The sequence below is a fragment of the Aquarana catesbeiana genome, linkage group LG09 (genome assembly GCF_042186555.1).
Source record: "Aquarana catesbeiana isolate 2022-GZ linkage group LG09, ASM4218655v1, whole genome shotgun sequence".
NCBI lineage: Eukaryota > Metazoa > Chordata > Amphibia > Anura > Ranidae > Aquarana > Aquarana catesbeiana.
This window is the reverse complement of record NC_133332.1, coordinates 884,965-899,737: the sequence shown is the minus strand read 5'-3', so window position 1 is coordinate 899,737 and position 14,773 is coordinate 884,965. Positions and strand designations below refer to the sequence as shown.

Below are 14,773 nucleotides of genomic sequence, written 5' to 3'. Positions count from 1 at the left end.
TCCTCTGAGGTGGGGACTGTGGAGAGGATATTGGAGTGTGAATTCCTCTGAGGTGGGGACTATGGAGAGGATATTGGAGTGTGCATTCCTTTGGGGAGGGGACAGTGGAGAGGATAGTGGAATGTTTGCCCCTCTGGGGTTGGGACTGTGTAGAGGATAGTGGAATGTGCGTTCCTCTGGGGTGGGGACTGTGTAGAGGATAGTAGAATGTGCGTTCCTCTAGGGTGGGGCTTGTGTAGAGGATATTGTAATGTGAGCTCCTCGCGGGTGGGGACTGTGTAGAGGATATTATAATGTGAGCTCTTCTGTGGTGGGGACTGTGTAGAGGATAGTGGAATGTGTACTCCTCTGGGGCGGGGACTGTGTAGAGGATATTGTAATGTGCGCTCCTCTGGGATGGGGACTGTGTAGAGGATATTGTAATGTGAGCTCCTCTGGGTTGGGGACTGTGTAGAGAATATTGTAATGTGAGCTCCTCTGGGGAGGGGACTGTGTAGAGGATAGTGGAATGTGAGCTCCTCTGGGTCGGGGACTGTGTAGAGGATATTGTAATGTGCGCTCCTCTGGGATGGGGACTGTGTAGAGGATGTTGTAATGTGAGCTCCTCTGGGTCAGGGACTGTGTAGAGGATATTGTAATGTGAGCTCCTCTGGGGAGGGGACTGTGTAGAGGATATTGTAATGTGAGCTCCTCTGGGACGGGGACTGTGTAGAGGATATTGTAATGTGCGCTCCTCTGTGGTGGGGACTGTGTAGAGCATATTGTAATGTGAGCTCCTCTGGGATGGGGACTGTGTAGAGGATATTGTAATGTGCACTCCTCTGTGGTGGGGACTGTGTAGAGGATAGTGGAATGTGTGCTCCTCTGGGGCGGGGACTGTGTAGAGGATATATCTCAGGATGTTATCTTGCTCACTTGATGTGTCAGTTTATCACAATAACTCTCATCACTCAGCTCTTATGTGTAAGGCCCCTGCATTGTGCTCTCTGGGTGCGTCACATGGCGGTGTCAGGCAGGATCACTCTCCGGTGTTCTCTGCCATTGTCCTGCATTTCCTTGTTTGGTGTAACCGGAGCCGCTGGCTGACATTTGTTGTGAATTAGCGTCCAGGTGATTTTTGGCTCCGCCACCCTGACACACAGAATGGGCCAATTAAAGGGGATTGATTTTTATTCTTGGCTAAACTTCACACATCATCGGCGGCATTAGAATTCTCCCCGGGTGGACGATGCGGGGCCGGAGCCTACAATGGAGGGAATTCGGATCAGATGTGAATTACAATCACCGGAGAAACGTCATTAATCTCTCTAAGCCGTGTTTGTATTCTGTGTAGACGCAGCGCTCTGCGGGGGTGTGTGGGGGTCATCATCTACCAGCTGGGGGGGAGGTGTGTGGAGTGTGGGGGTGTGTGTGGAAGGTGTGTGTAGGGGGGTGGGGGTGAGGTGTGGGGGGTGTGGGGGAGGTGTGTGGGTGGTGGGGGTGATGTGTGTGGGGGAGGTGTGTTGGGATGGTGTGGGGGAGGTGTGTGGGGGAGGTGTGTTGGGATGGTGTGGGGTGAGGTGTGTAGGGGGTGGGGGGAGGTGTGTGGGGGGGTGGGGGAGGTGTGGGGGGAAGTGTGTGGGGGGGTGGGGGAGGTGTGGGGGAAGGTGTGTGGGGGTGTGTGGGGGGAGGTTTTTGAATTGTGGGGGGGTGGGGGAGGTGTGTGGGGGGTATGGGAGGTATGTGGAGGGGTAGGGGTGAGGTATGGGGGGTGTGAGGGAGGTGTGTGGGGGTGTGGTGGAGGTGTGTGGGGGGAGGAGTGTGGGGGGTGGTGGAGGTGTGTGGGGGGTGGGGGGAGGTGTGTGTGGGGGGTGTGGGGGGAGGTGTTTGAATTGTGGGGGGTGTGGGGGAGGTATGTGGGGGGTGGGGGGGAGGTGTGTAGGGGTGGGGGTGATGTGTGTGGGGGGATGTGTGTGTGTTGGGTGTGTGGGGGGTGGGGGGAGGTGTTTGAATTGTGGGGGGGTGGGGGAGGTGTGTGGGGAAGTTATGTGGGGGTGTAGGGGTGATGTGTGTGGGGGGTGGGGGATGTGGTGGAGGTGTGGGGGGTGTGGGGGAGGTGTGGGGGATGAGGGAAGGTGTGTGGGGGGAGGTGTGGGGGTGTGGGGGAGGTGTGGGGGAGGTGTGGGGGATGAGGGAAAGTGTGTGGGGGGAGGTGTGGGGTTTGTGGGGGGGTGGTGTGTGGGGGGGTGGTGTGTGGGGGTGGGGGAGGTGTGTGGGGGGTGGGGGAAGGTGTTTGAATTGTGGGGGGTGGGGGAGGTGTGTGGGGGAGGTCTGTGAGGGGTAGGGGTGATGTCCGTAGGGGATGGGGGGAGGTATGTAGGGGGTGGTGTGTGGGGGGTGGGGGAGGTGTGTGGGGGGATGTGGTGGAGGTGTTTGAATTGTGGGGGGGTGGTGGAGGTGTGTGGGAGGGTGGGGGGAGGTGTGTGAGGGGTGGGGGATGGGGGAGGTGTGGAGGGGTGGGGGAGGTGTGTGGGGGGAGGTGTGGGGGGGTGGGGGAGGTGTGTGGGGGTGGGGGACGTCATCTCTTAAGGGAGGACTCTGCAGACTCTGATATAAGGGAGGACTCTGCAGACTCTGATATAAGGGGGGACTCTGCAGACTCTGATATAAGGGAGGACTCTGCAGACTCTGATATAAGGGAGGACTCTGCAGACTCTGATATAAGGGAGGACTCTGCAGACTCTGATATAAGGGAGGACTCTGCAGACTCTGATATAAGGGAGGACTCTGCAGACTCTGATATAAGGGAGGACTCTGCAGACTCTGATATAAGGGAGGACTCTGCAGACTCTGATATAAGGGAGGACTCTGCAGACTCTGATATAAGGGGGACTCAGGACTCTGATATAAGGGAGGACTCTGCAGACTCTGATATAAGGGAGGACTCTGCAGACTCTGATATAAGGGAGGACTCTGCAGACTCTGATATAAGGGGGACTCAGGACTCTGATATAAGGGAGGACTCTGCAGACTCTGATATAAGGGAGGATTCTGCAGACTCTGATATAAGGGAGGACTCTGCAGACTCTGATATAAGGGGGGACTCTGAGGACTCTGATATAAGGGGGGACTCTGAGGACTCTGATATAAGGGAGGACTCTGCAGACTCTGATATAAGGGGGGACTCTGCAGACTCTGATATAAGGGAGGACTCTGCAGACTCTGATATAAGGGGGGACTCTGAGGACTCTGATATAAGGGAGGACTCTGAGGACTCTGATATAAGGGAGGACTCTGCAGACTCTGATATAAGGGGGGACTCTGAGGACTCTGACATAAGGGAGGACTCTGCAGACTCTGATATAAGGGAGGACTCTGCAGACTCTGATATAAGGGAGGACTCTGCAGACTCAGATATAAGGGGGGACTCTGAGGACTCTGATATAAGGGAGGACTCTGCAGACTCTGATATAAGGGAGGACTCTGCAGACTCTGATATAAGGGGGGACTCTGCAGACTCCGATATTAGGGGGGACTCTGCAGACTCTGATATTAGGGGGGACTCTGAAGACTCTGATATAAGGGGGGACTCTGCAGACTCTGATATTAGGGGGGACTCTGAAGACTCTGATATAAGGGAGGACTCTGCAGACTCTGATATAAGGAAGGACTCTGCAGACTCTGATATAAGGGAGGACTCTGAGGACTCTGATATAAGGGAGGACTCTGTAGACTCTGATATAAGGGAAGACTCTGCAGACTCTGATATAAGGGAGGACTCTGAGGACTCTGATATAAGGGGGACTCTGCAGACTCTGATATAAGGGAGGACTCTGAGGACTCTGATATAAGGGAAGACTCTGCAGACTCTGATATAAGGGAGGACTCTGCAGACTCTGATATAAGGGAAGACTCTGCAGACTCTGATATAAGGGAGGACTCTGAGGACTCTGATATAAGGGAAGACTCTGCAGACTCTGATATAAGGGAGGACTCTGAGGACTCTGATATAAGGGAAGACTCTGCAGACTCTGATATAAGGGAGGACTCTGCAGACTCTGATATAAGGGAGGACTCTGAGGACTCTGATATAAGGGAAGACTCTGCAGACTCTGACATAAGGGAGGACTCTGCAGACTCTGATATAAGGGAAGAGTCTGCAGACTCTGATATAAGGGAGGACTCTGCAGACTCTGATATAAGGGAGGACTCTGCAGACTCTGATATAAGGAAGGACTCTGCAGACTCTGATATAAGGGAGGACTCTGAGGACTCTGATATAAGGGGGGACTCTGCAGACTCTGATATAAGGGGGGACTCTGCAGACTGATATAAGGGGGGACTCTGCAGACTCTGATATAAGGGAGGACTCTGCAGACTCTGATATAAGGGGGGACTCTGCAGACTCTGATATAAGGGGGGACTCTGCAGACTCTGATATAAGGGGGGACTCTGCAGACTCTGATATAAGGGAGGACTCTGCAGACTCTGATATAAGGGAGGACTCTGATATAAGGGAGGACTCTGCAGACTGATATAAGGGAGGACTCTGCAGACTCTGATATAAGGGAGGACTCTGCAGACTCTGATATAAGGGAGGACTCTGCAGACTCTGATATAAGGGGGGACTCTGCAGACTCTGATATAAGGGGGGACTCTGCAGACTCTGATATAAGGGGGGACTCTGCAGACTCTGATATAAGGGAGGACTCTGATATAAGGGAGGACTCTGCAGACTCTGATATAAGGGAGGACTCTGCAGACTCTGATATAAGGGAGGACTCTGATATAAGGGAGGACTCTGCAGACTCTGATATAAGGGAGGACTCTGCAGACTCTGATATAAGGGAGGACTCTGCAGACTCAGATATAAGGGGGGACTCTGAGGACTCTGATATAAGGGAGGACTCTGAAGACTCTGGTATAAGGGGGGACTCTGCAGACTCTGATATTAGGGGGGACTCTGAAGACTCTGATATAAGGGAGGACTCTGCAGACTCTGATATAAGGAAGGACTCTGCAGACTCTGATATAAGGGAGGACTCTGAGGACTCTGATATAAGGGAGGACTCTGTAGACTCTGATATAAGGGAAGACTCTGCAGACTCTGATATAAGGGAGGACTCTGAGGACTCTGATATAAGGGGGACTCTGCAGACTCTGATATAAGGGAGGACTCTGAGGACTCTGATATAAGGGAAGACTCTGCAGACTCTGATATAAGGGAGGACTCTGCAGACTCTGATATAAGGGAGGACTCTGATATAAGGGAAGACTCTGCAGACTCTGATATAAGGGAGGACTCTGCAGACTCTGATATAAGGGAGGACTCTGAGGACTCTGATATAAGGGAAGAGTCTGCAGACTCTGATATAAGGGAGGACTCTGCAGACTCTGATATAAGGGAGGACTCTGCAGACTCTGATATAAGGAAGGACTCTGCAGACTCTGATATAAGGGAGGACTCTGAGGACTCTGATATAAGGGGGGACTCTGCAGACTCTGATATAAGGGGGGACTCTGCAGACTGATATAAGGGGGGACTCTGCAGACTCTGATATAAGGGGGGACTCTGCAGACTGATATAAGGGGGGACTCTGCAGACTCTGATATAAGGGAGGACTCTGATATAAGGGAGGACTCTGCAGACTCTGATATAAGGGAGGACTCTGCAGACTCTGATATAAGGGAGGACTCTGATATAAGGGAGGACTCTGCAGACTCTGATTCCCTTTAGGGTCGGTTCACACTGGGACGACTTGGGATCCGACTTGGAGGACGAGGATGAAGGAGGCCGAGGATGAAGCAGGCCGAGGATGAAGGAAGCCGAGGATGAAGGATGACGAGGATGAAGCAGGCCGAGGATGAAGGAAGCCGAGGATGAAGGAGGCCGAGGATGAAGGAGGAGGAGGATGAAGGAGGCCGAGGATGAAGGAGGACGAGGATGAAGGAAGCCGAGGATGAAGGATGACGAGGATGAAGGAGGCCGAGGATGAAGGAGGACGAGGATGAAGGAAGCCGAGGATGAAGGATGACGAGGATGAAGGAGCCCGAGGATGAAGGAGGAGGAGGATGAAGGAGGCCGAGGATGAAGGAGGCCGAGGATGAAGGACGAGGATGAAGGACGAGGATGAAGGAGGCCGAGGATGAAGGAGGCCGTGGATGAAGGACGAGGATGAAGGAGGCCATGGATGAAGGAGGCCGAGGATGAAGGAGGCCGAGGATGAAGGAGGCCGAGGATGAAGGACGAGGATGAAGGAGGCCGAGGATGAAGGAGGCCGAGGATGAAGGAGGCCGAGGATGAAGGACGAGGATGAAGGAGGCCGAGGATGAAGGAGGCCGAGGAAGAAGGAGGCCATGGATGGCGGATGAAGGAGGCCGAGGATGAAGGAGGCCATGGATGGAGGATGAAGGAGGCCGAGGATGAAGGAGGATGAAGGAGGCCGAGGATGAAGGAGGCCATGGACGGAGGATGAAGGAGGCCGAGGATGAAGGAGGATGAAGGAGGATGAAGGAGGCCGAGGATGAAGGAGGCCGAGGAAGAAGGAGGCCATGGATGGCGGATGAAGGAGGCCGAGGATGAAGGAGGCCATGGATGGAGGATGAAGGAGGCCATGGATGGCGGATGAAGGAGGCCGAGGATGAAGGAGGCCATGGATGGAGGATGAAGGAGGCCGAGGATGAAGGAGGCCGAGGATGAAGGAGGCCGAGGATGAAGGACGAGGATGAAGGAGGCCGAGGATGAAGGAGGCCGAGGAAGAAGGAGGCCATGGATGGCGGATGAAGGAGGCCGAGGATGAAGGAGGCCATGGATGGAGGATGAAGGAGGCCGAGGATGAAGGAGGATGAAGGAGGCCGAGGATGAAGGAGGCCATGGACGGAGGATGAAGGAGGCCGAGGATGAAGGAGGATGAAGGAGGATGAAGGAGGCCGAGGATGAAGGAGGCCGAGGAAGAAGGAGGCCATGGATGGCGGATGAAGGAGGCCGAGGATGAAGGAGGCCATGGATGGAGGATGAAGGAGGCCATGGATGGCGGATGAAGGAGGCCGAGGATGAAGGAGGCCATGGATGGAGGATGAAGGAGGCCGAGGATGAAGGAGGATGAAGGAGGCCATGGCCCAGTGATTGAGAATCCATCAATAAATGAACCTCGAATAAAGAGGGGGAGGGGAGTTTTGGGATTGTCCCAGCTGTCAACATTATTCAAAGCTTCAGCTTAATATTCGGTGGGAGTGTTTTGGGGGATTTATGCCCCTCCCCCCGTGCCGCCATTTTGGATCCCCTCTGCATTCATTTATCTTTTCATAGATATTTATAACTTTGTGTTTCTCCTGATGAACTAGACGAAACGCGTCGAGACGTCATATAATACAATTTACAATCATATGTTTGAGATTCTCCCGGATTACACATTTTATTCACAATGTTTTATTCTTCAATCAATGAACTTCATATCGATATGTCGATCGGTATTGTGGATGGTGGTGAGACGTTCGTTCTCAATCTTCCATCATTTTCCGTTCTTCATACAAAGTCCCACCAAACCCTCCTTATTGTCAATGTGATCAAATCATTTCTAATGACTCCGCCCATTGGGGGCGTGTCCAGGAAGGGCGCACTTCGCTGGTTTATATGTAGATTTGGGCGGAGTTGGTGGACTTCCTCCCGGTGGTCTCCATCTTTGACTTCTCCTCACAACATAAGACAATGAGAAGTTCATAAATCGGAGAAATCCGGCAATCCCCCCACTCGGGAAATCTCCGGCTAGAAGAGCGGGGGAGGGGCGGTCTGATGGACGGACGCTTCCAGAACATTTTCTATAAATAGACCCCAAATCCAGATTGATTCACTTTATTCCCGATCGTCTCTCCGTCTGAATATCATTAAATTCCTTATCAAGATAGAAAGTCTTTGGTGGTAATCGGATCCACATCACACGGAATGAGTCACCTCCCCCGCCGGCCCCCCGAAATCCCCATCATTTCTAGGTCTGGGGACCATGGTGGAGTCACCTGAGGCCAAAACCCACCCCTCCCCCATAGGTTGCACCTTATAGCGCCCCCTCCTGCTAAAGTTCCTATGGTGGCCGCCTCTTCTGCCTACCTCCCGGCCCAGTCCAGTATGGAGTGTTTTATTGTGGCAGCCCATAGGACCCCAAAGGACCCCATAGTACCCCAAAGGACCAAAGAGACCCCATAGGATCCCAAAGGACCCCATAGTACCCCAAAGGACCAAAGAGACCCCATAGGATTCCAAAGGGCCCCATAGTACCCCAAAGGACCCCATGGTACCCCAAAGGACCAAAGGGACCCCAAAAGACCCCATAGTACCCCAAAGGACCCCATAGGACCCCAAAGGACCCCATAGTACCCCAAAGGACCAAAGAGACCCCATAGGATCCCAAAGGACCCCATAGTACCCCAAAGGACCCCATGGTACCCCAAAGGACCAAAGGGACCCCAAAAGACCCCATAGTACCCCAAAGGACCCCATAGGACCCCAAAGGACCCCATAGTACCCCAAAGGACCTCAAAGGACCAAAGGGGCCCCATAGGACCCCCCCAAAGGACCCCATGGTACCCCAAAGGACCAAAGGGACCCCAAAAGACCCCATAGTACCCCAAAGGATCCCATAGTACCTCATGGCACCCCAAAGGACCCCATAGTACCCCAAAGGACCAAAGGGACCCCATGGTACCCCAAAGGATCCCATAGTACCCCAAAGGACCCCAAAGGACCAAAAGGACCCCATAGGACCCCATAGTACCCCAAAGGACCAAAAAGACCCCATAGAACCCCAAAGGACCCCATAGTACCCCAAAGGACCTCAAAGGACTAAAGGGACCCCATAGGACCCCCCCAAAGGACCCCATGGTACCCCAAAGGACCAAAGGGACCCCAAAAGACCCCATAGTACCCCAAAGGACCCCATAGTACCCCAAAGGACCAAAGGGACCCCATAGTACCCCAAAGGATCCCATAGTACCTCATGGCACCCCAAAGGACCCCATAGTACCCCAAAGGACCAAAGGGACCCCATGGGACCCCAAAGGATCCCATAGTACCCCAAAGGACCCCAAAGGACCAAAAGGACCCCATATGACCCCATAGTACCCCAAAGGACCAAAAAGACCCCATAGAACCCCCAAAAACATTGGACTCCATAGGACCCCAAAGGACCAAAAGGACCCCATAGCACCCCAAAGGACCAAAAAGACCCCATAGATCCCCCCAAAAAACAGGACCCAATGGGACTCCAAATGACTCCAAAGGACCCCATAGGACCCCAAAGGACTAAAAAGACCCCATGGGACCCCAAAAAACTCCATAGGACTCCAAAGGACCCCATAGGACCCAATAGGACCCCAAAGAACCAAAAGGACCCAAAAGGACCCCAAAGCACCCCATAGGACTCCATAGGACTTCAAAGGACCCCATAGGACCCCAAAGGAACAAAGGGACCCAAAAGGCCCCCAAAGCACCCCATAGGACTCCAAAGGACCAAAAGAACCCCAAAGGATCCAAAAGGACCAAAAAGACCCCATAGGACTAAAAAAAACCCATAGGACCCCATAGGACTTCAAAGGACCCCATAGGACCCAATAGAACCCCATAGGACCCAATAGGATCCAATAGGACCCCAAAGGACCCCATAGGTCCCCAAAGGACCCTGCACATAACAAGGGGCCTATTTATAAAGAGATACAAAATAATTATTTGATTTTCTACGTTCTCGTCTGTTAGATATTTTTTTTCAATTTAGAAAAGCTCATGATGGACGGAGGAGACCTCCGATGGTGGAGATTGGGCGGACTGAAATAAACACGGCGTTCCAATGACGCCATCTTTAGGGTTGATGCTTCTCCTTCCCTCCAATGAAGAGAATCGGATAATAAATGAATTTGTAGACAACCGAAAATAATGTGAAAAAAGTTCAATGTCTTTGCGGTCCAATTATAGAAAACTTGCAGGACGAATGTTACAACCATCACAAATTCTGACCACGCGTTTCAGAATCCATCGATTTTCTGTGATCGTCAGCTCCACCTGGTGGATAGAATGTGGTATTTTCTTTGATTGAGGTATTTCAGGAAATAATACCGCGTTATGGCCACTAGATGGAGCTCATGGGAAATCAACGTATTAAGCAAAATATGGTCAGAATTTGTGACGACGACTGAACAAATCTCGTCGTTTGTCCATTGAATTCTTTATAAAGGGACTTAATTATTAGGGATTGTCTGTGCCCAACTGCAGTGTGATGGTGACCGATCGTGTCATGTGATCGCTCAAAGCCAATGTACAGGAAGCTGGAAGAGTGGTGATTATTCACAGCCAATGTGGTGAAAGGATAATGAGGCCATGTGATCTCGGTAGAGCGAGGATCGATCACTCAATCTATTATTCTCAGTGGCGGGGGAAGGCGGAGGGGGCGAGCGAAGTCACCCGGGTGTGGACCGAGTACCCGCTCCCTCCCGAAAGGAGCCAAATGTGGCAGTGGAGGGGGAGGGGGGCAAACATCTGCAATTCTTTTCATTCCAAATTCATTTTTTTAAACAAATTTCAACAAATTCAGACATTCGGAAATATCCGAATGAATGAAAACTCGCTTAACGAATTTTTCCAAATATTTGTAAATGCAAATATTCGAAAATTCCGAATTTATGAATTTTCAAATATTCGAATTTTTGATCATAATGAATGGCCCAAAAAAACAAAAACAAAAAACGAATGAAACGAAAGTGGCCATGATGCAGTATTTTCACGGATTATAATTACAGAGAATATATCCTGAGAACGTTCGATTTTGCCCGGTTCGCACAGAACAAATTCCAGATACACCATGACATACACCATGCTAAGCAAGCATTCATTAGTATATCGACCCCGCGGTATACGATCGATTTATAAAGAAGAACATCATTAGAACCACCTGAACTACACTGAGGAATAAGGCAGAGATATGACGATCCTCTTTATTGGTCTCTGGACAGGATTAGATGCATCGCCTCCGACTTCATAGAATGGGATCTCATTAGCGCCGATCGTTCACTCAATGAGGGCGAGTCGATGAAAAGCTGATTGGGTTTTATGAAGACATCGGCCTGCCAGAGCTGCACATGGCGGAGGATTTCATTAATAGCGTTGATCCCCCTGACCGATCGGACGCGGCGTGGAGTGAGCTCAGACTATGAGACTCAGCAGCCCAGCGGTGACCTCACAGAGCTGCAATGTGGAGAGTGATTAATTCCATCAACATGGAGGAGAAACGACAACATCAGAGGACGCAGCTCCGAGGCGCAGATCCAGAGCTAATGAAATCATTATCCCGCGGGTTTCACACATCCACAACATACTGGCGTCCCTTCTAAGCGGGAATTATCGCCAAATTTTATACGTTGCACGTGAACCTTCGTAATATGAACGAGTCACACGGCCTGCAGCTATGAAAGACCTTCCTTTACCCCCCGAGCCCCACCACCCCACCATAATGAGAAGACCTTTCTGTACCCCCCACCGCCGTGCCACCATAATGAGAAGATCTTCCTGTACCCCCCACCATAATGAGAAGACCTTCCTGTACCCCCCACCGCCATCCCACCATAATGAGAATACCTTCCTGTACCCCCCATCGCCACCCCACCATAATGAGAAGACCTTCCTGTACCCCCCACCGCCGTCCCACCATAATGAGAAGATCTTCCTGTACCCCCCACCATAATGAGAAGACCTTCCTGTACCCCCCACCGCCGCCCCACCATAATGAGAAGACCATCCTATACCCCCCACTGCTGCCCCACCATAATGAGAAGACCATCCTATACCCCCCACAGCTGCCCCACCATAATGAGAACACCATCCTATACCCGCCACCCCACCATAATGAGAAGACCATCCTATACCCTCCACCGCCGCCCCACCATAATGAGAAGACCTTCCTGTACCCCCCACCACCACCCCACCATAATGAGAAGACCATCCTATACCCCCCACCGCTGCCCCACCATAATGAGAAGACCTTCCTGTACCCCCATCGCCACCCAACCGTAATGAGATCTTCCTGTACCCCCCATCGCCACCCCACCATAATGAGAAGACCTTCCTGTACCTCCCACCACCACCCCACCATAATGAGAAGACCATCCTTCACCTTCCCGCTCCGCCACCCCACCATAATGAGAAGACCTTCCTGTACCCCCATCGCCACCCAAACGTAATGAGAAGACCGCCTGTACCCCCCACCACCAACCCACCATAATGAAAAGACTGCCTGTACCCCCCACCACCATGCCACCATAATGAGAAAACCTTCCTGTGCCCCCCACTGCCACCCCACCATAATGAGAAGACCCTTCTGTACCCCACACCTCCGTCCCACCATAATGAGAAGACTTTCCTGTACCTCCCACCGCCATCCCACCATAATGTGAAGACCTTCCTGTACCCCACACCCCCACCCCACCATAATGAGAAGACCTTCCTGTACCCCCCATCGCCACCCAACCATAATGAGAAGACCTTCCTGTACCCCACACCACCACCCCACCATAATGAGAAGATGTTCTTGTACCCCCATCGCCACCCCACCATAATGAGAAGACCCTCCTGTACCCCACACCTCCGCCCCACCATAATGAGAAGACTTTCCTGTACCTCCCACCGTCATCCCACCATAATGTGAAGACCTTCCTGTACCCCACACCCCCACCCCACCATAATGAGAAGACCTTCCTGTACCCCCCATCTCCACCCAACCGTAATGAGAAGACCTTCCTGTACCCCACACCCCCACCCCACCATAATGAGAAGACCTTCCTGTACCCCCCATCGCCACCCAACCGTAATGAGAAGACCTTCCTGTACCCCACACCACCACCCCACCATAATGAGAAGATGTTCCTGTAACCCCATCGCCACCCCACCATAATGATAAGACCTTCCTGTACCCCCCATCGCCACCCCACCATGAGAAAAACTTCCTGTACCCCCCACTGCCACCCCACCATAATGAGAAGACCCTCCTGTACCCCACATCTCCGCCCCACCATAATGAGAAGACCTTCCTGTACCCCCATCGCCACCCAAACGTAATGAGAAGACCACCTGTACCCCCCACCACCACCCCACCATAATGAGAAGACTGCCTGTACCCCCCACCACCATGCCGCCATAATGAGAAAACCTTCTCGTACCCCCCATCGCCACCCCACCATAATGAGAAAACCTTCCTGTACCCCCCACTGCCACCCCACCATAATGAGAAGACCCTCCTGTACCCCACACCTCCACCCCACCATAATGAGAAGACCTTCCTGTACCCCCACCATAATGAGAAGACCTTCCTGTACCCCCCACCGCCATCCCACCATAATGTGAAGACCTTCCTGTACCCCACACCCCCACCCCACCATAATGAGAAGACCTTCCTGTACCCCCCATCGCCACCCAACTGTAATGAGAAGACCTTCCTGTACCCCAAACCACCACCCCACCACAATGAGAAGATCTTCCTGTACCCCCCATCGCCACCCCAACATAATGATAAGACCTTCCTGTACCCCCCATCGCCACCCCACCATAATGAGAAGACCCTCCTGTACCCCACACCACCACCCCACCATAATGAGAAGACATTCCTGTACCCCCCACCGCCATCCCACCATAATGTGAAGACCTTCCTGTACCCCACACCCCCACCCCACCGTAATGAAAAGACCTTCCTGTACCCCCCATCGCCACCCCACCATAATGAGAAGACCCTCCTGTACCCCACACCACCACCCCACCATAATGAGAAGACCTTCCTGTACCCCCCACCACCATCCCACCATAATGTGAAGACCTTCCTGTACCCCACACCCCCACCCCACCGTAATGAGAAGACCTTCCTGTACCCCCATCGCCACCCAACCGTAATGAGTAGACCTTCCTGTACCCCACACCACCACCCCACCATAATGAGAAGACCTTCCTGTACCTCCCACCACCACCCTACCATAATGAGAAAACGTTCTGGTACTCCCCACTGCCACCCCACCATAATGAGAAGACCTTCCTTTACCCCCCCGCCACCCCAAGATAATGAGAAGACCTTCCTGTACCCCCATCCCCACCCAAACGTAATGAGAAGACTGCCTGTACCCCACCACCACCCCACCATAATGAGAAGACCGCCTGTACCCCCCACCACCACCCCATCATAATGAGAAGACCTTCCTGTACCTCCCACCACCACCCCACCATAATGAGAAAACCTTCTTGTACTCCCCACTGCCACCCCACCATAATGAGAAGACCTTCCTTTACCCCCCCGCCACCCCAAGATAATGAGAAGACCTTCTTGTACCCCCATCCCCACCCAAACGTAATGAGAAGACTGCCTGTACCCCCCACCACCCCACCATAATGAGAAGACCGCCTGTACCCCCCACCACCACCCCACCATAATGAGAAAACCTTCCTGTACCCCCCATGGCCACCCCACCATAATGAGAAAACCTTCCTGTACCCCCCACTGCCACCCCACCATAATGAGAAGACCCTCCTGTACCCCACACCTCCGCCCCACCATAATGAGAAGACCTTCCTGTACCCCCCCACCCCGTCATAATGAGAGACCTTCCTGTACCCCCATCGCCACCCAACCATAATGAGAAGACCTCCTGTACCCCCCACTGCCACCCCACCATAATGAGAAGACCTTCCTGTACCCCCCACCGCCGCCCCACCATAATGAGAAGACCTTCCTGTACCCCCCCACCGCCACCACACCATAATGAGAAGACCTTCCTA

The 14,773-nt window shown here is 52.6% G+C and overlaps 1 protein-coding gene across 1 annotated transcript in view; it reads right to left on the bottom strand.

Moving 5' to 3' along the window:
- Positions 1-1,186: 1,186 nt before the first annotated feature.
- LOC141107346 (uncharacterized) overlaps positions 1,187-14,773 on the bottom strand; it is a 103,025-nt gene continuing 89,438 nt past the window's right edge. Inside the window, exons 6-7 of the mRNA XM_073598034.1 lie at positions 5,751-7,170; positions 1,187-1,243 (exon numbers count right to left, since the gene is read on the bottom strand). Of these exons, the coding sequence (XP_073454135.1) occupies positions 1,187-1,243; positions 5,751-7,170 (1,477 nt within the window). The remainder of the gene's footprint in view (positions 1,244-5,750; positions 7,171-14,773) is intronic.